Here is a 25,727-nt window from a genome sequence, read left to right as displayed (position 1 = left end):
GGACCCTGAGATCATGACCTGAGCCGAAGGCAGAGGCTTAACCCACTGAGCCACCCAGGCGCCCTTCTTTTTCTTTTTTTAGCTTTATTTTTTTTTAATGAATTTTTTTTTTAAGAGCAGTTTTAGGCTCACAGCAAGATTTAGCGGGAGGCTCAGGGAGTTCCCATACACCCCTGTCCCCACACAGGCACAACCTCCCTCCCAATCAACATCCCTCACAAGATACATTTGCTGGAATCCCCAAAACCCACAGTGATACATTATTATCTCGGACCCCGTAGTTTACATTAGGATTCGCTCTTGATGCTGTACATCCTGAGGGTCTGGACAGAGTAAAATGACATGTATCCACAATTACAGTATCGTCCAGAATAATTTCACTTCACCTAAAAATCCTCTGTGCTTTGTCTGTTCGTCTCTCCCTCCCCCGTACCCCTGGCAACCACTGATCCTTTTACAGTACCCATTTATTTGCCTTTTCCAGAATGTCATATAGTTCTACGGAATCCTACAGTATGTCGTCTTTCCAGACGGGCTCTTCCCTTCGTGTCTTTTCATGGCTTGAGAGCTTGCTTCTCTTTAGTGCTGAGTAATATTCCATCCTCCGGATGGACCGTAGCTTATCTGTCCCTCTGCCGACTGAAGGACTGCGTCCTTTCTTGGTATTTTCGAAGTGTGAACACGAGTAGGATGTGTTACTTGTTCACTGTCTGAGTTCAGAACTGCCGTACTAGTCCTTGTGGTCCGTTTCTCCGGGAAAAGCAGGGAGCACGGTCCCCGGCATTTGCTCTTCTCTAGTGAAACCTCCTCTGGCAATGAGGTTTCTCCAGCTTACTAGCAGCTCCTCCGAAAAATCTTCTTGGTTCAGTGAGTGAAATGACAAAACGTCAGCAAGGAAGCGGGCAGTAATTTGTGTTGATGTGTCTGACTCCCGCATTCACCTGCGTGGTCCTCTCTTTTCATCTCCTGGACGGATGGTAGCCGTCCCTCCCTGTCTGTGGTTTCGGGCCACTCAGCAGAGCTGCGGTGAGAAGATCTTGCTCTTGGAGAATAGTTCAAAACGGAGACAACCGATGTCTAGTGAGCAAGATACAGGGACTCCTAGAGGTTGTCCGGGTGCTTCTCTTAGTTTCTCAGAGACTTAGCTTCACGGGAAAGCTTGGAGGTGAGGTCATTTCTGTCCAGCTTTGGGCACTGGATGGCCAAGAAGCCAGGTACAAAGAGCGAGGCAGAAACTCAGGAGGCATCATTGTTCTTCTGTGAAGCTTTAAACCTTGAGCACTCCTGCATGGGATCCTCAGAGAGGCGGTCTGTCCGTGGTAGAGACTCGGTCCTGATTTGGGGAACGGATAGTGCAGGGAAAGGGTCAGCGGCTTCATCTCCTGACAGCGAACATTCTGCAGCCTTTTTGCGGGTAACTATGACAATAATCACAGGCTTCTCGTTCAGATATTTTTAGCCAGTGAATGTCCCACATTTGAACCTGTCTCAGAGCCTTTCTTCTCTAGAGACTGAGGTCTTGATTCAACCTGGTGAGACTGGTACTTCACAAACTCGTTTTGGATGTGATTCATGCCATGATTCATGTATATTTCCTGTGAAGTCGCTGCAGTGTGCTGTGTCATTGTGTCTTCAACTTGGAGGTGTGAAACCATGACCTGATCAAGCAATTGAAAATAATTCTGAAGTGTTTCTGCATTGCATGTGGGGCCTTTGTTTTCCTTATTAGTGGATTTCAGAACAAAATTTCTTCAGTGGCCCAGATTTTTTAAAAATGGGAAGTGGCCCTTTGGACACATGGTTCACAGGCCAGAGAACCGGTGATCTTGAAAAGCATTCCCGGTGTCCTTGTCCTCCTTGACCATTTGGGCACCTGGCTTGATTCAGTACAGTTCCGAGCACTGGCAGGTTCCCGTCATGTTTAAAGAGAGTTCCTGATTTTCTTCTAATTTATTTTTCATTTTTCTCTTGGTAAATGTCTATTATAAAAATTCGGCTATTTTAAATACTTTTTTACAAAGAAGGCTACGAATGTAATTTTAAGACAATAACAAGACCTACCAATAATCTTAGATCTGCAAAATGTCAGAAGAGACTATATCTTAAAGAGTACGACCAAGGTTGATTTAAAAAATCCGTCTTCAAGATTAAACAATATTTGAAATGGGAAGAGAACCTTCAAAAGGATAACATGAAGGCCTTGTTTATGTAAATATTATTGCCTACTAAGAAGGCTCACATCCTTCGTGTTCCGCTCCCAAAACTGTTGCCGTTCCCCTGATTTCTTCCTTTTTTTAATTCTTTCTCTTTCTGTTTTATTTCAGTTCCGGTATCGTTAACATACAATGTTGTATTAGTTTCAGGTGTACAATGTAGTGATTAAACAATTCTGTACATTACTCAGTGCTCATCAGTGTAAGTATACCCTTAATCCCATCACCTATTTCTCCCATCCCCCCAGCCACCTCCCCTCTGGTGACCGTCAGTTTGTTCTCTATAATTAAGAGTCTGTTTTTCAGTTTGTCTCTTTTCTTTTTCTTTTGTTAGATATCTTAAATTCCATGTATGAGTGAAAACATATTGTGTTTGTCCTCCTCTGACTTGTCTTGCTTAGCATTATACTCTCTAGATCATCCACATTGTTGCATATGGCAGGATTTCATCCTTCTGTATGACCAGATAATATTTCCTGTGTGTGTATGTACACACACACACACACACACACCACATCGTCTTTATCCGTTCATCAATCAGTGGGCACTCGGGCTGTTTCTATAGTTTGGCTGTTGTAAATAGTGCTGCTTTAAACATAGGGGTGCATGTATCCCTTCAAATGAGTGTTTTCATATTCTTTGGGTAATTATCCAATGGTGCAATTACTGGGTGATATGGAGGTTCTCTTTCTAATTTTTGAGCACCCTCCATACTATTTTCTACAGTGCCTGCACCAGTTTGCATTCCCACCAATAATGCATGAGGGTTTCTTTTTCTGCACACTCTTATCAACGTTTGTTGTGCCTTGTGTTTTTTATTTTAGCCGTCTGATAGGTATGAGGTGATATCTCATTGTGGTTTTAATTTGCATTTCCCTGATGATGAGTGATGTCGAGCATCTTTCTGTGTGTCTGTTGGCCATCTGGATGCCATCTTTGGAGAAATGTCTGTTCATGTCTTCTACCCATTTTTAAATTGGATTATTTGGTTTTTCGATACTGAGTTGTATAAGTTCTTTATATATTTTGGATACTAATCCTTTATCAGGTAATGTCGTTTGCAAATATCTTCTCCCATTCAGTAGGTTGTCTTTTAGTTTTGTTGATTCTTCCCCTCCTTTGCAGAAGCTTTTTATTTTGGTGTAGTCCTAATAGTTTATTTTTGCTTATGTTTCCCTTGCCTCAGAAGACATATCTAGAAAGAAGTTGCTGTGATGAATGTCAGAGAAATTACTGCCTGTGCTTTCTTCTTGGATTTTAATGGTCTTAGGATTCATACTTAAGTCCTTAAACTATTTTGAATTTATTTTTGTGTTTAGTAAAAGACAGTGGTCTAGTTTCATTCTTTTGCATGGGGCTGCTCAGTTTTCCTAGTGTCATTCGTTGAAGAAACTATCTTTTTCCCATTGCATATTCTTGCCTTCTTTGTCAAAGATTAACCGACTATAGAGTTTGGGGCTTATTTCTAGGCTTTCTATTCTGTTCCATGGATCTGTTTGTCTGTTTTTGTGCCATACTCTTTTGATTAGTACAGCTTTGTAATAGGATTTGAAATCTGGAATTGTGAAACCTCCAGCTTTGCTTTGCTTTGCTTTTTCAAGGTTGCTTTGGCTATTTGGGGTCTTTTGCGAGAATTCCTGGTTTTTTATGGAGATCAAAGCTCTCCAAGCAATGGTACAAATCTTCCTATGAGCGCAGACTCAAAAGTTATTCAATTTCAAAAGATAAAAACAGAGCATCAACTTAGGTGTGTTTCCAAATCCTGTAGTCCTGACCTAGGCACCTCCCAAAGGATGCCCCTTGAAGCTTCAATAGAGGGAGAGTTTAAAATAGATAAAATGAGTATTTTCCTTGTAATTCAGGACTCACACAAGACACTGCAAGGCCCAGCTCTAGGCTCAGCGTGTGGGGCATAGATTTTAAGAGCTGCTAATACGCAGATGACCTTTGCTACAGTTGGCATCACAGAATGCAGCTGTGGACCGTCCCGGCAGGGCTTGACGGATTCCATAGGGCACTTGTTTCTCTTCTTCAAATGTTCTCAGTCTTTCCTGGTTTGGGGAGAAGAACTGAGAAACCCTAGTCATCTGACCATCGGGAAGGTTCCACAGCATTTGTAAAACAACAAAGTCAGACTCGATAGAGCTGGGCAGCACTTTCCGGCCGCAGATAAACAAACAGGAAGCCGCAAGATCAGTGTCTGGGCTGGAGAGCAAGGCCTGGGCGTCAGTGTCTGGACATGAGCCGTCCTTCGGAATCCGCAAGCCACTTTCTTCTTTGAATTGGCCAAAAGAGCAGTGTGTGCTCCTGACAGAGCGCTAGCTTTGGAGAGCTGGATTGGAAGTAACAGGCTTTGATACCTAAGACAAGTGGTACCTTTTCTTCCTCCTCTCCAAAACTCAGGAAGCTAGACAGTGACAGCTGCCACCGTCGGCACGGGGGCGGGAGAGGCTCACTTGCTGGCGCCATACCAGATCCCCACCACCACCACCACCCCAGCCCCAGCAGCACCAGCAAGCAGATCTCCTTGCTGACGGAGCTCCTCAGGGGCCGAACCTGGCTCTTCCTGGTCCTTGTATCCCTGAGGGCTAGTGAGCGTCTTCTAGGTGAGGGCAGTGCTGATACCTAACGTCCTTTAAAAGTATTACAAAGGATTTGTGGTGGTTTGGAGGCTCAGACCAATTATATAATTTTCCAAACAACTGAAAAGAAATTGAGGTGATTTTCATTGTGATAATTCAGAGGAGAATTTAGGTGCTCTTGTGTCATTTAAGGGGACTGTCATTGACACGAGGATCTCCCTGCTCAGTGACAAATGATGGGTTTTGATTTAAACCCTTAGAGCTTTTCTAGCAGGATTGTGTTCTTCATCAAGCAATCCCTTATCACTGGGGTCTCAGGGAGGCCCCCACCTGAGATAAACCTGCCCCCAACATGCCCTCCCCCCACCCCGCCGTTTTGTTTTCTTTGAAAGACTTGTGCCTCCTTGTGTTACCTGGTTTATTTGATTATTGTCTTTTTCCCCATCTCTTGTAAGCTTCCGGAGAGGATGGCTCTTGTCTGCCTTATCCGCCCCTGTCCCCAACACAGCGTGAGGCATGCCGTAGTCACTTTGTAATACATCACAGACAGGTCAGCAGAACGCTCCCAGGAAGCCCTGGGAGGAGGAAGGAGACTTCTTCTAATCTACTGGTCATCTTTGCCAGTTACATGTCTCCAGTAAACAAAACAGTTCCATTCGCAAACCGGGGAAGAGGAGATACTAGTTTGTAATAAAGAAGAAAGACAGGGGCGCCTGGGTGGCTCAGTCCATGAAGCATCTGCCTTTGGCTCAGGTCATGATCCCAGGGTCCTGGGATGGAGTCCTGCTCTTTGGGCTCCCCCGCTCAGTGGGGAGCCTGCTTCTCCCTCTCCCTGCCCCCCCCCCGACAACTGAATAAAATCTTTAAAAATAAAGACCACAAACTATTTCCCTCCTTTTGCTCGTTGCTTCTCCATACAAGCTGGAGGTCGTTAGCACGCCCTGGGCACGCCTCTGGTTGTGAAACTTTATGCCCAGAGACCTTCCCAGATCCTGGAGTCCTCAAGCGCTTTGCAAGGGGCCTCCAGGGGACTGGTGCGCAGGGCAGCAGTGAGCAGAGCTGTCTGACCTCCCCGCTGGGTGAGTAGCTAGGCGCGCTCTCTCCCTCCCCTCTTCATCATTCGGAGCTTTGGCTCCCTGGCCACCAGGATCAGATGCGTGCCTTGGCTCAACGACAGATGGCCACAGATCGTGGCATTTCCGGCTGCTCGGGAATCGTCAGAGCATCCCAAGACTGCCAGTGCTCCAGCGGTGCTTGGGGAAGGGGGCCCTTCGCGCGCGCAGCTGCTGGGGCACGGGGATGTTAGCTCAGTGCTCGTCCAGTTTGCATCCCGCCCCCCTGTTCCCGTGGCTCCCTGAGAGCCGGGAAGGATGTTGCTGCCTGGCGGGGGGGCGGTGAGAAGGTAGAGCGCACGCTGCAGCGAGCACTGGGTTTGATTGTAGTCTTTATGAAGCCGGAACTCAGGTGAAGGATTATGGATCTATAAAGGCATTTCTTGGTAAAGTGTGACTCTCAGAGCGTTCATTTGTTCAGGAGTGTTCATTTGCCTGAATAATCACCAGTCCCTGCTCTTTCCCTCCCCAAGGAGGGAAGGGGTGGGGGGACTGCCCCGGCAACAAAGGGGTTCTAGTCTGCCTGGTGCACCCTTCTCAGGGCTGCCGCACGCTTAACAGGATTCCGAAGAGCTCTGGTCACGTGGAAATAGCCACATGGGTCAGGGCCACCTCCTCAAATAATCCCTGTACACTTAGTGGCTTAGTGGAAAACCTTCTTTAAGCGAAGCAGCCCAGCATTTGGAGACAAAGGAAGTGATTTGCAAGTGATTGAAGATCCCAGGGCTTCCTGACCTTTCTGCCTGGGGGTTGAACCTTAAACTTCTGGTTGAGGCCTGGGAGGGGCTTCAGCCCAGCTCTGCTCTGCTCCTGCTTTCCTGGATTCCAGAGAACCCATCAGGAGAGGAGGCAGCCTTGAGCACGGACTCCTGCTCTCGGAGCTGCTCTCGGGGCTCGCACTCCAGCTTCCTGCTTCGGCAGCTCCCTGTTCCCCCCCGACCTGGACGAGGACCGTGCAGGTAGACAGTACAAATGGTTCTTATTTCAAAGAAGATGTGCCCGTGAAGAGGGAGAGTGGTGGGAGCCGTGTGGACAGAACCCCTGTAACTGGATTCCCTTGACAATGGACTGTCAGCGCAACTAAACATGGTAATGCTGAAAACAGTGGTTGCAGGGGTGTAGCAGCATCGAGTGGAGGTCGGCTGAGAGCAGCCTGTGAAGGTGTCCAGCAGGTGGAAGACCGTTAGTGCCCGTCAAGGTCAAGGTCAAACACCACCGCCCATTCTCCGTCCATATGCCAGCTTTCACAGCTACCCCAAAGGGTGTGGGAACAAAAATTACAGGTGCACTGGGTTAATTATGCCCCTTACTTAATTGCAGGCTCAGACAGCCAGGTGGTCATTATTTTGATTGGTCTCATTAGGCAGATGTGTTCACAGGCAGTTGCATGCCGCGTTTGGGGCATGTTCAGAAGAGCATGTCAGAGACAGTCCGGGCTGAAGCCTTTGAAAAATGGGTCCTCAGATGTGTAGTGAGTTCTAACAACTAATTTTATCAATGTCGTAAACTCTACCAAGACCCTTGATGACAGGTGAAAAAGAAAAACCTAGAAAGTCCATTTGTACAGACAAAGGACAGACAGAATTCCATGCTGGACGGTGAGGGGTTTCTGGTTTACCCGGTGATGAACCAGCTCAGTAAGTCAGCCAAGCAGTCCAACCCCCGTGTTCGTGCCGAGCATGAGGAAAGACCATCGCTAATGAAGGCAGAGTTAGTCTTCCTGCATCTTTGTAATTAAAAATATATAAACATGTTCAGGGCATCTTGAGCGTCTGGTGTCCAGCGTACATACCTGCGTTCTTCTGGAAGCTTTTAAACCATCAGGCTAGAGGGAGACGGTACCACACTGTGTGTATGGTAGAAGTGTGCAGTACTCGAAGGGCAAGTGACGCCTGCAGAAAGCAGGAATCAGTCCCGCAGCTAGTCAGACGGGAACGGATGTCCTCCGGAGAAGCCCGGCCTCGAAGGAAGCCGCCAGATTTCAGCACTGTACCGTCAGAACTGCTCCCTTCTAAAATCTCTTCCATCCCGGGGCGTCGCTGGCCGACCTCGGAGTGAGTGTGTAGGTCGTGGCTCCCCTGCACACCTCCGTCTTCCCAGCCGTGTGCTCTTGGATGACGCAGCATACCGTCCCCCTTTTCGTGGGCGGCAGGCGACCGGCTGTAAGAAGTTCCCCAGCTCCTCGGAGGGGCCGCCCGTGCCCCGCACTGCCATCCGACTAACACTCTGGTTTTGTCTCTGTTCAGATGAGTTCTGGTTCTCCGATGGGTCCTTATCGGATAAGTCCAAGTGTGCGGATCCTGGCCTGATGCCCCTCCCAGACACCGCCACGGGCTTAGATTGGTCCCACCTCGTGGATGCGGCTCGGGCGTTCGAAGGTAAAGACTCGAAGCCTCCAGGGCCCGGGGCGGCAACATGGGGAACGTGGCTATATTTGGGATTGTCTTGAGTTGTGATTTTGGATACTTGGTGCATCCTTGTGGGTGAAAACACAGGCTTGAGCTGTGACTAAGGACATTTCCTTAGGGAGACGGTGCCGTTTCACGGAATGAGTCCTGGGCAGAGGGCCCCAAAGCTGAATTCCACAGCTATGACCTCGGCCAAGTCACTTTTACCCTTCGATCTCTGTTTTCTTCCCTGGCACGTGGAGGTGAATTTGAAGGACACAGAGCGCCTCTTTCCTGAGAGTGATGAGTGGAGCTAGAGGGGAAGGGCCTTCAAGAGGGCCTGGTCTGGCAGGGCTGGCACACACGGGCGCTCTGGGGGCTCGGCCTAAAGGCAGATGCAGCGTGATCAGTGCAACCCAAGCCCTCGGCTCTCCCACCTCGGCCTCCTCCAACAGTGTGGTTGCTGCTGGTGGCTGGGAGGACACCCAGCTCTGCGGGCCCCAGCAGCTGCCACACCAACGTGAATTTTAGAAGGTTGAGGCTGCTCGGTAGGAAATACCTTTTTCCCAGCGCGCAGGTAAAGGCAGACCCACACAAGGAAGATGCTTGTCCGGCATCCTCAGGACCGTACCTGTGGCCATGGGGGCAACCCACAGCCCAGGATTATGGCCGGCCATTTGCCGATGCTGTTCTTCTAGGATTACAGCTGCTCCTGGAGTAACTGGCAGAACGGACAAGGGAGGCAGGACTGTTGTAGTGGGGCCGTGTTTGAGAATCTCCGTGCACCTGGGCCCTGGAGTTCTGTGTTCGAGGCGGTCCTCAGGGGAGGGGCTGCGGCCGCCAGAGCAGCCCATCTCTTCTCTCCTGCTCTCAGGAATCGGGATCAGTGCCTCTGGTCCTAAGCTTTGGGGGTGCGGGGAGGGTGAAGGCTACTCACAAGCTAATTCAGACACCGGGACATTTGCTTCGGTAGATAAGGAAAGGGAAACTCTGGTAGGAAATTTCTGCAAAGTAAACAGGCTTGTCCTGCTCCCTTAATAGGAGTGAGAGGTCCTTGGTTCTCCTCCTTAAAAGTACTTACTCCATGTGGAAGCCTCAGTATGCCCTGTCTGCTCTGTGACTCAGCCTTTGTTCCCTTGACATGACCTGAAGATGGTTCTAGAACTGCAGGCCCACGGCCCATTACTTCCTGGGCTTTCAAATTGGCCTAGATGTGACCTAGCCCAAGGGTAGGAGCGCTGTCTTCACTTAAGTCCAGAGCAACCCAAGCAGCGGGGAACAGCATTTTTTTGGCATGTTCTATACACACTGTGCTGTCTTACTGCCCCCAGGAGATTGATAAGAGCATCTCTTCTGTACTCTGCAGTGTTCTCCACTGCTTAAATGTTTGCATGGTACTTACCAGGCTGAATTCTGCTTTATTCACTTGTCTGTGTCTACTTATTAGGTGATGATTATCTCGAGAATAGGCTGGTTGTTTTATTTATCTTGTCTTTATTTATCAAGCACATAGTGAGATAACTCAATGAGAAGAGCTAGTTCCGATGAGTATGTAGGTATCAAATGCACAGAATGCCTGAGCTGTACCAACTCAGGGCATAGTTTCTGACCTCTGGAGGTCCATTTGCATTTTATCCTCATTTTTCAGATTTAAAACAATATTTATCAGCTTATCTCTAGATCCACACCCCCCCCAACCCATTTGTCTCTTTGTTTATTTAGCTCCCTTCTACCGCTCCATAATGAAATCACTGCTTTGAAATGGATCTTTCCAGGAGACGGGCTAAGAGCAGGAAGTAGAGAAAGCAAAATGGCGCACCCAGCCAACACTAAGGTCCCAACCCGGGGACTCTGGTCACAGTCACTACAGCTCAACAGCTGGACTGTGGGCCTTTGGACAAGTCCCTTAACTACCATAATGGCCACACTTCGGGCCAACAATGAATGTTTGACAGTAATCCCTGGAGGTCCTTGACCGTTCGCGTCAGGTTTCGTTCAGTCTTCTTGTCCATTAAATGAAGACCCTTGCCAAAGAACATGGAAGGCTTCTGACGGTATTAAACTTCTACTTCTGTGGTCCTGTTCATCAGAGCGTAGTTCTGAGCTGAAGTTGGAGTCTGGGGGGTAGTTGGCACCCACAGACAAAGGAGAAAAAGCATGGCGTGGAAATACCAGATAGCTGGTGCCTCAGGGGGCATGACACCTGAGCCAAACAGAGAGATCATGGGATTCTCCCCTCAGGGGGAGACGACTTTGGTTACCTGACCTTTGTGAAGCTTCCAAACATTTACAAATTGTATTTCAAAATTACAGTAATGTTCAGTGCTCTTCTGCAGGGCAGCACACCACGCAGTGAGACGATAGCCCGCTTAGGAAAACACAGTTGGGCATTGGCAACTCCAGACTCCTGCTGCCCAGATTCCCTTGGGTTGGCGTCATTCCCGCCCTGACACACGCTGGCATGGTGGTGAGGGGACATCATCAGTCACCTCAGCACTTTACAGAGAAATGTCTTCACCGAGATAACCCAGTTGCCCCGACAACGACTTGATCTTTTTGTACCAGTTCCCAGAACCATTTCTGAGCTATAGACTAAACATGATAAAGATAGTCCATGAAAGTCCCCTGTGTGTCTGCTTAATTGTTACAAGCTAATAAAGGCAGTTCAGAATGCCTGACGGAGCTCAGAGAGCTCTGGAACAATGCTGTGCCCAGACACCGATGTAAGGGGTCAACACACCTGCAAACGCACTTCTAGAAATGGAGTGTGTCTGCCTGTTGATACCATGACCCTCGTAGAACCCACCAGTGGGATTCACCCAAGCAGGTATGCCTCCTCCCCGTTGATCTGTTTATGTTCCTCATCTTGGCATATGATGTATTTACCTTTGTTTAGGAGCCAAAATTGACGCTGGATATGGGAGTGTAAGAATTTAAATATTTTGTTCCTACCATTCAAGAATAGAGCAGTGCCAGGGAGCCTGGGGGGTGCTTAGTCAGTCAAGTGTCTGCCTTCAAGCTCAGGTCATGATCCCAGGGTCCCAGGATGGAGCCCCACATTGGCCTGCCTGCTCAGCATGGAGCCTGCTTCTCCCTCTCCCTGTACAACTTCCCCTACTTGTACTCTTTTACTAGCTCTCTTGCTCTCTCCAATAAATAAATAAAATCTTAAAAAAAGAACAGAACAGGATCACCACACTAATCTGCCCAGTCAGGGTTTAAATATATCCAAACCCTGTTGGTCCACAGAACGTAGCAGATAGTCTGTTATTGTGAGTGAGACTTCTCCAAAGACAGGAGCATTTCTGTACGTTTCTGACCACAAGGCAATGAAAATAGAATTAAATAAGAAAAGCAGAAGAAAAACAAAAAATTCTCAGCATTTGGAACTCTTAATGTAACTCATAATCTCTATTCTAGACGGCATTTGGGAATATGAGGGCATTTTTTTCTTTTTTTGTAAGTGATGATAAAAAGATGTTACCTATTAAAATCTTTGGACTGCAGCCAGAGAATAGTTCTTAAACAAAAATGTACTGTTTTCAGAAACATTTATTTAAATGGAAAAAAAAATAAAACATGAAAATTAGCCAACTTAACTATACTTTAAAAAGATTCTATAAAAGCTATGAAAGCAAACAAAAAGGGAGTAAATCAAACAGACTTTCGTGAACTGGCAAGTGAATTTTCAGTGCAATTTATAAATAAAACCAATGATTACTTTTTCTTAGAACATTGTTAAAGCAACATAAATTTGATTAAAATTGGAAAAGACAAATGAACAAGTTTTGAAGTGAGAAAAGAGATTAGCATTTGCCAACACATAAGCGAAACAAAAAAATTATTAAGGAATGTCAGGCAGCTATATAGGAAGAAATAGGATGGATACAATATTTGGCTATTTCTTGCAGGAAAATGGGATGGAGCATAAGAAACTGTCAGTGGCCCAAATATGCAGGGTATTGAAAAGTTATTTAAAAGTATGCCCAAATCCCAAATGTCACCTGAAACTAATATGCTTAGAATTCATTGTTTTCAAAGGTTCAGAGAATAATGATGTCCCTGTATACATTTTTCTTGAACTTCAGAAGCAGCCAATAAATGCACGAGAGGATTCTTTCCTTTATTTTTTTTAAGTTGTTTCTTTTATTTATTTGACACAGAGCACAAGCAGGAGCCATAGGAGAGGGAGAAGCAGGCTCCCCACTGAGCAGGGAGGCCAATGTGGGGCTCGATCCCAGGACCCTGAAGATCATGACCTGAGCCAAAGGCAGAGGCTTAACCCACTGAGCTACCCGTGCACCCTGAGAGGATTCTTTCCTGATACACACAAGATAAAAAAAATCCTAAGACAATCTCAGTCATTAATCGTGATGTTAAGCTTAGATGAAATTCAGGAGGAAATTGAAAAGATTATCCATTGTTATTGGCGAGAGTTTGGCCAGTTAAATAAAAGAAAAACTTCTAATTATATAAAGTTATAGTAGATGAAATAATTAAAAGTTATCATACCAATTTCCCGAAAAGGGTATATCTAATAGAATTAGGACCTATTTCTGATAAAAATTAAGATTGGAGAGATTCCTTTAGAACTTAACAAAAAAGATCTACTTTATTCCAAGTAGTTACATGATCCTTAATGGAAAATGATTTATAAGCAAGTACCTGCTGCAAAGAAGCTAAAGAGCGTCCTTCTTTGAGATTGTGTCCTCTCATTCTGTAGTGAAGTACTGGACGTTTATACCAACAACACAAAGAAGAAAGGCATAAATTTTGGAATTAAAAAAACTGTTTCTACCTATGCCTCTGTATCTAGAAAATATGAAAGGTAAAATATTATTCAGATCAAGAGGACACTTGTCTTTATAAGCCCTGAAAAATGTATAGAAATGTTGGACTATTATATTAAACACCTCAAACCAACATAACACTGTATGTTCATCACACTTGCACTAAAAAAATAAAATAGAACTTAAAAAAAGGAATTATCCAAGATTATAAAACAAAGTAGCTAGGTGAGATATTTTAAAATCTACTTCATATTTTATAAGCCTTGTTTCAAAGCATTGTTATTTTTTTTTCAGTTATCTGTTTCAGTATAAAAACAACCACCCCAACATTTATTACTGGAAACAAGGATGTCTCAGGATCATTTACGTCTCATGATTCTGTGGGTTGGTTAGGTTCGGCTGGGTGGTTCTTCTGTTCCCTGTGTTTCAGCTGGAGTCGCTCCAGCAGCTGTATTCAGCTGGTGCTCACCTGGAACTGGAACGTTAAGGCGACTTCATGTCCCGCTGGGCTCTGGCTCCTGCAGGGCGATTTTACTTCTTCGCATGTGACTCAGGGACCCCAATCAGGAGAGCAAAAGCAGAAGCTGCACGATGTCTTAGGGCCTCCTCATCTTGGAAGACTCAGAACATGATGATATCCCCACATGCTGAAGTCCAGCCCACATACCGGAGGTGGGAGGTGGGCTCCGCGTCTTGGTGTGACGGCTGCCGTGGACACGTAACCATGTTTGTGGACAGTCTTCCACCGGAACAGTAGCGAAAGGCATTTAGCTGTATCTGCAAGATCAGATTATCCATTCTTTGGAAATTAAGCCGTCCTTAGAGTTACAATCCAAGAAACGAAAAGACATTTCAGTAAGTAAAAAGTCCTAATATTTCTAAAGATAAGAATGGGTAGGAAACTTGTAGTAAAGATGCCAAATCGACTAATTTCCTGAATTAATTTGTAGATTTCATACAGTTTCAATTCAGATATCTGAAGGCTATATTAAAGAACTTAACTGCATCCTGTGGGAAATAGATGAAAGATAGCCCACCAAAAAAAAAGTCTACTGTACATCAATAATAATTAAACAGCATAGTAGTGATTCAAAAAAAAAGAAAAGAAAAGAAAATAATCCTTTTAGAGAAAGAGGAAGAGCCCAGACCAGAAATCTGAGTAAAATTTAGAGTTAAATGGGAAAGGAATTTATATACTCCACTTGGATTTAGGATTTAGAAAAGTCAATTCTAGAAACAGCAAAGTAGGATTACCATCTTAGAAGCAAGGTAAAGCTTTCATTATTGGGTAATGAGCGAACATACAAAATATAATGTGGACAGATAAAAGTATTTAAACACTTAGATTTTTATGAACTTGAAAGAGAACATTTAGATAAACAGGGGAATGTGGGGGAGGATTTGTAGTAAACGTGATGGGTGAAACCAGGCCATCCCAAGTGCGTGGAAGGGCTTAACCAGTAAAAAACACCAAATCCCTGATTAAAAAAAAGAAAAGCAGTCAAGGCATATGGATGCACAACCCGCAAAAGCAGAATCACAAAATAAGTATTTGAAAAATGTTCCATCACACATGTAAATTCAAAATGATAATGAGCTACCAGCTCACACCTTGGGAAGATGAGAAATGGCCCCACACTCTGGGAAGCATTGAGGAGCAGTCACAGCTGGTATCATCGTAAAGATAAAACGATTGGCCTCCTTGTGCGGTACGACCGTATGCAGGTAGAGCCAAGAGGGGGACCCACCCTTTGACCAGAAATCTGTTTCCTGGAGATGGGCAGATAACCAAACTCTGCCCGTCAGACCAAATGTCAGAACACAGGCATCTCCTCCACAGGCCTGTGAGGGAGAAGGTTAAGTCAAGGAGAGCCCATGACCCATGACCCAGATTCCGCTCTCCTGCGACAGTGAAGTTCCAAAAATGGGCAGAGTCACAGTTCGAGTCTGTCTTAGTGGGTGCAGCCCTTTTGTTTCTTGGGGGTGAGCTGTGACCCTTCGTGCATGAGAACTCTGCAGTGGTCTCTGTGATAACAGTAAGACCATCGCTTATCGGCCTTGCCAGCACCATTCCCTTTATTAGGTGGAATAATGAAAGGTGTGGACGCGCCAAGTAATACATAGGATAGAGCCCATCCCCCTCAAGGGTGGGCAGGGAACAAACCCAATTGGAAAAGCTGGCTGTGGGGCCAGCGGTGAAGCAGGGAAGGCAAGTAGAGTTTCCTCAAAAGGGCTCATTTATCAAAACATCACAAGTAGGCAGCGGGTCCTTGAACGGATGAAGTTTTAAATGCAAACGGGCTTTAAAAGGTGAAATTACAAACGAATGATGGGAGAGTCTGTGTTGCCACGTCCCACAGCCAACAACAGGCCAGCCTTCTCCTCTCCTCTGGATTCCAGCCCCAGGTCGGTGGTGACAACCACTGTCTTCCCACAGGCACACGGAGGTGTGTGTGTCCCAAGTGTCTGTGTGCAGGATAAGCGCAGAGTCCAAGCTCGATTATCAGGCCCCACTGTGGGAGCGAAATAGTCCACGGAAATGTATTTTGCAAGAAAGTACAAGTTTATATTTTTAATCTATTATGCTCTGTATGCCCTTGGTTTTTAAACAGAGACTAATAAGCCAAATTTTTAACAAAGAGCCCTGTTTACAGTTGTGAAGCGGGAGCTCAACCTTGATAAAATGGTCGAAGTTACTGGTACTTGAACACAGACAGAGTGTGTGTGTGTGCGTGTGTGTGTGTGTGTGTGTGTGTGTACAGGCATAAACAAAGTGACATAATTGGTTTTAAAATAAAACAGAAAAGTGCTATTAAGATGAAAAATGCAAAGTTAATTTAATATAGTAAATCGACTTAAATGATCTCAAAAGTACGGAAATTTTGTTCGGGCCAGCCACAGTAGCTGTATCTGAAATGAGGCATGATCCCGGCACTTTTCTTTGCTCATTACTGAGAGGCAGACTCAAGACCATTATCTTGCAGCATTTACGTACAGGCTGCAAAAGGTTTAAGCCAAATCATTTATGTCAAAAGTGCAGTGTAACCTTTTTTTTCTTTTTCCCCTTTCCTGGTTGCCAGTTAAGTCGGCTTGCCGAGATCTGATAAGCATAGCGCTCGGTGTCAGCACCTTGAATTGACTCCATGTAGCTACAAAGTCCTGGCATCGCTGTCATTTGTAGTGATAGCAGAGCCACGTTGGAAGAGCTCTGTTTATGGGTGCGGGCTCGGTTGGACGGGGCCTCGTGCTTGGATGGCCTGCGTGACCTGTATCCGGTGTGCATACTCTTCTCCTGGTCCATGCCCTCGGCAGACATGACTAATCCATCAGAGCCCTCCTCCCCTCTGATGCAGGCGTGGCCCTGCAGCTGGCCTGTATCCAGCACGCGTACCCTTCTCCTGGTCCATCCCTCGGCAGACATGACTAATCCATCAGAGCCCTCCTCCCCCTGAGGCAGGCTCGGCCCTCCTGCTGCCAAGTCAGCTCTAGATCAGTGTGGAATATCTTGTTGACCTTTCATCCTCTGGCATGGTGCCAAACACACCAACAAGAAACTGCACCGAAATAAGGTTTTTCCAAGGTGGCCTAAAGGGGTGGAGGGTTCCATGTGTACCCCGGGCCCAGTGTCCCCCTCCCCCCGAGCCCGATGTTCCCGCCCAGAGAAGAACGAGAAGGAGGACTAACAGGCTATCCGTGTCGATTGTGGGGGATCATCTCTGCCGCAGCCACCATTTTCATGACGGTCACACCCCTCTGCCTGTCGTACGGTTTCGTCTGTGCCGCTGGGTTCAGTGTCTGTAACTACCAGCTTACTGAATATTCATCATCGCCGAAATAAGCTGGGAAAGAAGAAAGCGTCCACTGCAAACTAAGGTTCCGGCACTGAGGTTTGCTGTTTTGTTTTTTTTTTTTAAGATTTTATTTATTTATTTGACAGAGAGATCACAGGTAGGCAGAGAAGCAGGCAGAGAGAGAGGAGGAAGCAGGCTCTCTGCTTAGCAGAGACCCTGATGCGGGGCTCGATCCCAGGACCCTGAGATCATGACCTGAGCCAGAGGCAGAGGCTTAACCCACTGAGCCGCCCAGGTGCCTGGTTTGCTGTTTTACAGAGCAGGAAGCAGCGCTCTGTTTGGATTTCAACCTCCCAGCTTTTCAGATCCGAAGTGAAGTCCTCTTTGTGAAATGACATTGCTGGCAAAACTCCCCTTCTGGCTTCTTGCCTCCTGACCAGCAGGACCTTGTGTCTCCCCAAGGAATGCTCCAGGGGCTGCCAGCAGCAAATTCTTTTTCTGTCAAATATGTGGGTATTTTAATCAATTAAGGTAAAAATGGGTGGAGCAAGTGAAGACATTTTTATCCAGAGAGTCTAGCCGGACCATCAGACTCAAGTGTATTAAGAAAGATGGAAACTCACCAAATGATCACTGAATTGCATAAAATCTGGATGAGTCCATGGAACTCTTTAAAAGAGTGAGGAAAGTAAATCCTTTATCTTTTTTGTCAGTAAATTTCCTGTAGAATAAAAATCTATCCGCCGTTGATTATTATTTTTTAAAGTGTGAAGTGTTATTCAGGATCGTCCCAAAACAGAGGGTTATCTTGGATGTCATGGGAACCCCAGACCCTCCCTGCCCCGCCCCTGCAACTGCTCAGCCCCGGCCAGTGTGCCCCATCACGCCTGCCCCCACGTCTGCCATTCACATCCTGTCACGTGTAGAAGTAGGCAATTCCCAGATTGTGCTGTTAGTCTTAGTTAATTTACAAGTTCTTTCCTCATATGCACAAACCCTACAAGTCAGGACCAAACTGGGAACGTGATCGTCTCTCAGGAACGCATGTTTCCAGAATGTCCCGTCATCTTGTAGGTTTGCACTGCGGAGGACATCCTTAGAGCCTTATAGACATATTCATTGAAGGGCGTCTGGGTCCCTGTCACAGGGGAAATCGGAGCTAGGGAAGTGGGCTGCGAGGCTGGAGAACGCCCTGTGGTCCCACAAGGCACTCAGCGCCACTGCCGGGAGGGTCCGTGCCCCTGGTGGGAGCTCCCAGCGCCGTGCCCGTGGCGTTGTAGCTCACTTTCCTCCACGCACCCTGGAAGCCTCCACCGTTCCTTCTAATTAACAGGAAGTGCGAGACCCTCCGTAAGCCAGACAAGCAGGTAGCCTCATTAGGAGACCAGTCCAGCAGCCAGAGGGAGACGGAGTGGGATAAATTAAGAACAGAGCACCCCTGACCGGGACCCGAGTGCAATTTCTCAGCCATTAATCAAATCATATGAAAAAGACACTGCAGCACTAATCCACCTGCTCTAGCCCTTGGATTCTGACTGCAGATGCGCACATGTGCTCGGGCACCCGGGAAAGCGACACCAGGGTTCAGGGGAGGTGGATAATTAGGTATATATTCCCGGTTCTCGCCTCCACATGGTTCAAACGCGGGACTGGTTTTCTGCATGCCAGTCGGCATTTCTGGACCGATGCTCTTGGGTCCGTGTTCAGCCTGCAGAGCTGGGCCAGGCTGGTGCCTGTCTCAAAGAATATTCCATTCCCTTTCCTGCCTAGCTCAGGAAACCCTGAATGTGAAGGTACGGGTGCCAAGACTAGAAATGGCCTGGTGCCGAGAGAAGGGCAGGTAGTCGTGCTGCCCACTGCTACCGCTGCCGTTTCTAGTAAGAGTCTGTGGCCCGGCTCGCTCACCGCCACTGTTTCACGTTCACGGTGCGGGTCACTTAAGCAAGCCCCAAATGGTCATGGGTTCTGACGGTTGACCTCGCCTGTGTTCCTCTTCATCGTTCACAAGCATGTGCGTCCATCAGGGACCATGACACACGCACCTTTGAACCACATTGCTCAGCGTCACGTGTTGCTGGCTGTCGAGGGTCACACCGCATGCAGCAGGACACGTATGCGTGCACGCAGGCTCTCCAGGACCCCATTATCTGAGTCTTGTCTGGGCCCCTGAGGCTTCCAGGTGCATCGAGGTACCACTGTTCATAGGAAATTCTAAATCTTATTTCAGGTCTTGACTCAGATGAAGAACTTGGGCTGCTCTGTCACCACACGTCCTATCTAGGTGATTGTCCGGGGCTGACCATGGGCTCTGGATGTGCCGTAACCTTTTCTTTTGATGTCACGTGTCTGCACGTCTGCATGGTTCCCTGAGCTCGGAGGGTTGGCACGCACAGGGGACGTGGGTCCCGGCTGCTGTGTCTCCGGGATGCTTGCCCCCCCCCAGGTTTGGGGCCCACTGGAGGAGGGGACCGTCCCCTCGGTCCTGTTAAGCAGCCACGTCATCCTGCGACGCCGTGATTTCGCGCCCGGCCGGCAGCTTTGGCATTTCTTGGGATGTGGAAGGAAGAAAGCAAATTGGCTAGCAAATCCAGGATCTGCTAACTGTCCCCGGGGCTGTGATGTGCGCATGCCCTATAGCCCCCGAGGACAGCCAATCCTAATGCTTTCTGATGGCCAGAAGCTTGCCTGAGTTTGTTTTTCTTTGTTTTGTTTAAAACAGGGCAGTCACTGATGGGGGGGTGGGCGGGGTGTTTGAGGTTAGTGACTAGATTCGCTTCCACAAACATGTCCTTGTGGCTAATACTAAACTTTCTTGGTATGTGTGTCCACCCTCCCCAGACCAGAGAGTGGCGTCCTTCTGTACCCTGACGGGTATGCAACACGGGGAGGACCTGGAAGGCGCGCAGGAGCCTCCTTTATGTGTAGACCCAGGCAGCGGCAAAGAGTTCATGGACACGACTGGGTATGTGAGCCCCTGGGGAGCCCCCCACCCCCCCCTGCCCCGCTCCTCTCCCCAGCCCCCCGAGTAGCGGGTTCAGCAAAGCCGCAGGCCACCAGGAGGTCATTTCCAGCCTGCACCCCCCAGGCCCTTCAGGATCCAGATACGGGACTGAGTGGGGCTGCCCTGCTGGGGTGGGCCGCTCTTGGCAGCAGAAGTGCTCTGCTGTGGGCGGTCCCTGCCTGCCAAGACATGTCACCCCGTGCCCATGGCGACAAGGCTGTCTGACAGGGAGGGAGAGAGGGGGCCAGGCTCTGCGTCTGCCGGTAATTGCTGCCACAGCCCCCAACAGACAGGGACCTTGCTGATCGGTCTCCTGCTGCCAGGCGACACGTGCAGGCCTGCCAAGGGCACAGCCCCCCCACCCCCAGCAGCCTGGTCCTTGATCCCGGCCTCACCCGAAAGAACCATCTCGTTGCCCTATATTCTTGGCATGTTTATCACCCACGGGGTCTGTATTCTTTACCTGATCCCAACTTTTATATGAACTCGTGTGACCCTTAACTGGCCCACTCATCTTGGTAATGACCTTTATGATATTTTCTTGACAGAGAAAAACAAATTGGGGAAATCGAATCTCTAGTTGATTCCCAGGACCTCAATGGTCTACCTAGTTTCAGTTGACTAAACTGATTTAGATAATCTATCTTCTGTGTTTGTTACCAACATTTATGCCTGTAGGTTCTGAGTCCCTTTTTTAAAAATATTTTGTTTATTTACTGGGGAGGAGGGGACACAAGCAGGGGGAGTGGGAGAGGAGAAGCAGGCTTCCCACTGAGCAGAGAGCCCGATGCGGGGCTCCATCCCAGGACTCTGGGATCATGACCTGAGCCGAAGGCAGACGCTTAACAACGGAGCCACCCAGGCAGCCCCTGAATCCCTTTTTAAATCAACAGAGACGCAGAAGGGATTTTCTACCAAAACAGCAATAGGTTCCCTTTCCAAATATGACATAATATTATTTATTTCCTCACTGGGCTCTGAGCAAATTCTTTGAGTGAAAACTTTACCAACAAAATACTGAGTGTCGCTTCTGCACTTGGATGGCCTTGGTTTCTTCTGACCCCACCCCTCTTCGCTAGGGAGCGGTCTCCATCCACACTGACGGGGAAGGTCAATCAGCTGGAGCTGATTCTCCGACAGCTGCAGACGGACCTTCGGAAGGTGAGGGGACCTGCCGCGAGCCACCATCCAGAAGTCTGTCCTGCACAATCACCCCCTTCCAACCAGTAGAAATAAAAATGAAGACGCTTGGGAAAGATTACCACCCTAGTCAAAGCCAAACAGAGACTCCTAAGGTCTAATTCTCAGTTCTAGCCTGTAGCTCATATTTTTCACTCTAAGGGGACCCAAGAATTGCAGGAAATAGGACTGCACAAGGGTGAGCCCCCTGGGCCACCAGTCTTCAGAGCAAGGTAGAAACACACAGGCGAGCGTTTTTGGTTCGGTGAGTGATCAGTTGTACCAACAATTCAGGAGCTGACCTGAGAGGAGTTAGTTGCTGCTGGAAAGCCTGTTTTCCCGGAGCTGTTGTATTCCCATGGAGTCAGCTACCTGACCCTCACAGCTTCTGCCCCGCACGTCTAGGTGTGTGCGGCCAGTCCCCACAGAAGTTAATTTGTTGAGCCCTTGTTGTATCATCAGCCCTGCACTGGGTAACCTCGTGCTGTCCATGGGAATGGAACAGAGTGTGACAGTGGGAGGGCAGCGGGGAGATGTCTGAGGAAAGGTTTTGTCACTGCTTTGTTTGTTGAAGAAAGGAGAAATTACAGCTGGTGTCAACGCTGGTGGAATGATCCAGTTGCGAAGGAGAAAATGGCAGGGGGAAGAGCGAGGGGGTGATGCCCTGACCTAGTGCACAAGGTGGGGGCTGGCCTTGATTCGGAGTGGGGAAAGTTTATAGGTAAAGTAGTATGGGCGTGTGTGTGCAGACACACTCCCATGCATACATAGGTCACAGGGCTTCCCTCTGATGGTTTCTTTTTCCTAGTCGTGAGCTGAGAGTGAGTGGTGGTGGGAAGGAGAAGGAGGGACTTGTGGTCAGAGGGTAAGGCATGGAGTAGTGTAAATGCACGGGGTAATACTTGATAGGATTTGCCAAGCAAGGCTGAAGGTACACCTGAATTTGCAGCCTCGGTTAAAGTGACCATCTGTTGGCAGAGTTAGGTGTCTCTCACCCACTTGGATGGCCACCTGTCACAGTTTGCCTGCGGTGGGGAGGTTCTGGGATACAGAATCTACAGAGCTAGAACCGGAAATGTCCCAAGCCAACTGGGACATCACCTTGCCTCCAGCTGTAGGTGTAGGGTAGTTAAAGAGTTGAATATATAGGAGTTGAGACAGGAAATCAAGACAAGGAGAGAGAGAAAGAGACAAAACCCCTGGGGTGTCTGTAGGATGGGATTAAACGGAGGGACCTAGAGTATAAGCTGGGTGAGGAGACGTGCTATTGTGGCAGGGGACAACAAAAATAAGGTAAGACTGGTGCATTAGATGATTACTGGAGGAGTGGATACTGGAGAGATTATTCTAAAAGGGTAAGAGGTGGGGGTCAGGCAGTGGGAGGCGGAAGCAGGAGCAAGCTATGAGGTTTATGGGTAATAGAAGGGTGCAGGGTGTGGCCATGGGACAGGACTGGAGGAGGGGTGGGTTTCCAGATCACAGAGAGGAAGTGGAGAGACTGGATGGGATTTGGAATCATCAACAAACACGACACTTGGTAGAGGAGAGAAGAAAAGCAAACCCCATTCTAGAACCTTCCATGGGTGATGGGAGGGACTGGAGACAAGAGTAGACAATTGCGGTGAGCAGGGGTGGCAGGCCCTGTAACCTGATGCCCCACTTCTCAGAGAAGCTGAAGTTTTCGGGAAGACCCCCCCCCCCCCGGCGCTGAGGGGTAAGTTGTTTGCTGTGTGCCAGGCCCCAGGTCTTCCCGCAACGGGTGGACGCCTCTCTGCCCGTAGCGAGCCGCCGGGAAAGCAGTGTCCCCCGGGGAGAGCGGGTCTCGTCCGGAGGTGTGAGGATGAAGGGAGTTTCAGGCACGGCGGGGGGGGCCGTTTCAAAGGTTTTCGCGGGTCGCGGCGACAGGGGCAGAGGGGGTTGCCGAGGGGCCGCGGGCGCACGGGCTGCTCCGAGCCCCGCGGCGGGAGGGCCGGCCCGCGTGACGCCGTCTCTGTGCCCCCCCAGGAGAAGCAGGACAAGGCGGTGCTCCAGGCCGAAGTGCAGCACCTGCGCCAGGACAACCGGCGGCTGCAGGAGGAGTCGCAGACGGCCACGGCGCAGCTGCGCAAGTTCACCGAGTGGTTCTTCAACACCATCGACAAAAAGTCCTAACCCGGCCCTGGCCCGCCGGGGGGGGGGGGGGCAGTGCGGGGGGGGGGCTCGGGGGGACGCCCGCGCCCCGCGCCCCGCGCCCCCCGCCCCCCGCCCCCGGGCCTCTTCCACGCGTGGTTTCTCCGTGTGCTTGCCGCCCGTCGTCCCTGTGCTCGCCGCCCCACCCCGTCCAGCACCATCCACCCCGCAGGGTAGGGAGGCCCTCGTTCCTGGAAGCCATGGGGGGACAGCGGCGGGGGCCGCGAGGCCGTGGTGCGTGAATGTAACTCCCGGTGTCGAGATGAATGTAAACCCCGGCGTGCGCTGGGGCCGCGAGTGGGACTGCAGGGCCCGGCTCCGGCGCGGCGTCCCTCGAGGGGGGGGGGGGGGGGCGGGGCTCCGCGTCCTGCGCATCAGGGTCGCGGTAGCCGCGGGGAAAGCCGCGGACCGCAGGCGGGGCTTGAGTGTTGTAAGATAAACCTGGAGACGGATAGTCAGACATATACTTTAATGTTAAAGGTGCTCTATTTTTTTGGATGTACAGTAGTTTTATTTCTCAGCCACATTATCATAGCAATAAGAAAGAGGCACAGGCACTAGCTGGCGAAGCCGTGTGGGGAAAATTAGAACAAAACGAAACACTGATGTCTTTAACACTCGTTTGAATGCGGTTCGTTTAGAGACTTATTTATTTGCAGGAGCAAACGGTGCCTGAATATTAAAAGTGTTCTGAGTTTTTAAAAAAAAGATACATATGCCTTGTATATGGCTCAGTAAGCAGTCCCTTCGACTCTTAGTTCACTGTGTATAGTTAACGCTCTGCTGAGAGTAGCGCACGCCTGCTTACGTCCTAGAACCTCCTAGAACCTCCCGTTGGCGGGGAGCCAGCAGAATCCCATGTATACAATGCCAAATTTGTTTATCTTTGTACAGAAGCTCTGAGGAAGTGTCTTGTATTTAACGCCCTTATTTAAGCTTATTTAACCTTAAAATGTTAATTTTATAGACTTTGGTTTGACCCGCACTACGACGAGGGAGGTGTAGGCAGCAGCAAGCTTTGGACGGCCGAGCTTGCCCCTAACAGAGGAGAGGCAGGGCGGGAAATTCTAACAACTGGATGCTGCTAGTAACAAGCCCTGTATTGCTTTACCATTTTTAACTGTTCTATTTGAGATGAACATACATTTTGCTTTTTTAATAAATGTTCAAAAGAGGCCACATCAGTCACGGTGTTGTCAGGTCAATGTACATCTGTAGCATCTCTGTGTCCGTAACTGGAGTGTATGAAAGTTCGTTTGGGGTCATTTAGCATCTTAATCCTGGTCCTGATTCCTGCTTCGCCACCTTCTTACTGAATCGCAGACTCACTCGAAGGAAAGAGTAACGTGTGTCCATAGCTGCTGTGTCCACACACTCCTCTCTGTGCATTTCATCGGTGGGATTCCCGTGATTAAGCTCAGGAAACTGAGGCTCAAGTTAAATATTTACCCCAGCCAGGAACTTGGTGTTGCTTACAAGAAAATACAGGAGGCAAAAAGGGTAAGAATTAGAAAAATAATTGGGAAGAGATAAACTATAAATTTGAATCAAATGTGGAATGAAGACGACACAGGATGGGGGCCCAAGTGGGAAGGAAGCCCCAGTAAGGTACACAGTTCTCAACCTTCTGAGAACAGAAGTTTTACCAAGAATTTGGAGGAAGGAAAGTGATTTCTAGAACTTACCCTACAAGGGATGTCCTTTGTGGGCTGCACCTAAGAGGTGTAGTAAAAATATTCTTCGCATTCCTCTGATGTACAAATAGGCTTCCTAAGGCTGTTTCTTGAGGTGCGCTTCCAAAATGCCTCTAGTGAAGGCCGTTTTTCAGGGAGTCAGGACGTGGTGAACCGGAGAGAGTTCTTCCCCACTCCCTCCCTTTCCTGTCACTGTGTGCCAGGCGCTGTGCCAGGAGCCCAAGAGTCGAGCAACAGGAGTCAAGACCCAGCGGGTTCCAGCTGCCGGGGGTATGCAGTCTGTGTCGGGGGATGGACATAAGATTATTTCAAAATGTGAGAGGCAGAGATATAGAGTGCCTGGAGTGGATTCCTTCAATAATCATTATAACGGCTGACGTTGTTTGGGTCGGTCCTATGTGCCAGGCGCCGTTCTGGCCCTTTTGCTGTCTGCAAGCAGCCTGTGGGATAATTATTAGACGTGCTCCCTCTACACAGATCGGGGATTGAGACGGAGCGTGCTCAGGGGAGATGCCTATGGGGGGGAGATTTCGAAGGTGGAGAGAAAGCCAGCCGTGAGAAGCTGGGGGAAGAATATTGTGCAGCGGGGACAGCGAGGCCGTGGCGCGTGAATGTAACTCCCGGTGTGGAAATGAATATAAACCCCGGTGTGGGTTGGGGCCTCTGAGTGGGACTCCAGGGCCCCGGTGCTCTGGCGCGGGCGTACCTCGAGAGGGGAGAGAGCGGGGCCACAGAGTTCAAGGGCCCTGAGGCTGTAGAAAGTCAGGATGCACAGAACATAGGTAGTAATGGGGAAAGTGATAGAGACA

At 48.7% G+C, this 25,727-nt stretch overlaps 1 protein-coding gene across 1 annotated transcript in view; it reads left to right on the top strand.

Moving 5' to 3' along the window:
* SIPA1L2 (signal induced proliferation associated 1 like 2) overlaps positions 1 to 23,247 on the top strand; it is a gene marked incomplete at its 5' end in the record, with an annotated part of 105,459 nt that extends 82,212 nt beyond the window's left edge. Inside the window, 4 exons of the mRNA XM_080823479.1 lie at positions 8,154 to 8,285; positions 19,714 to 19,837; positions 20,956 to 21,037; positions 23,060 to 23,247. Coding sequence (XP_080679605.1) covers positions 8,154 to 8,285; positions 19,714 to 19,837; positions 20,956 to 21,037; positions 23,060 to 23,206 — 485 coding nt within the window. The 3' untranslated portion in view covers positions 23,207 to 23,247. The remainder of the gene's footprint in view (positions 1 to 8,153; positions 8,286 to 19,713; positions 19,838 to 20,955; positions 21,038 to 23,059) is intronic.
* Positions 23,248 to 25,727: the final 2,480 nt, after the last annotated feature.

The sequence above is a fragment of the Martes martes genome, assembly GCF_963455335.1.
Source record: "Martes martes genome assembly, chromosome: 14".
NCBI lineage: Eukaryota > Metazoa > Chordata > Mammalia > Carnivora > Mustelidae > Martes > Martes martes.
Note: the sequence above shows the minus strand (reverse complement) of the source record. Positions and strands in the feature narration are given on the sequence as shown.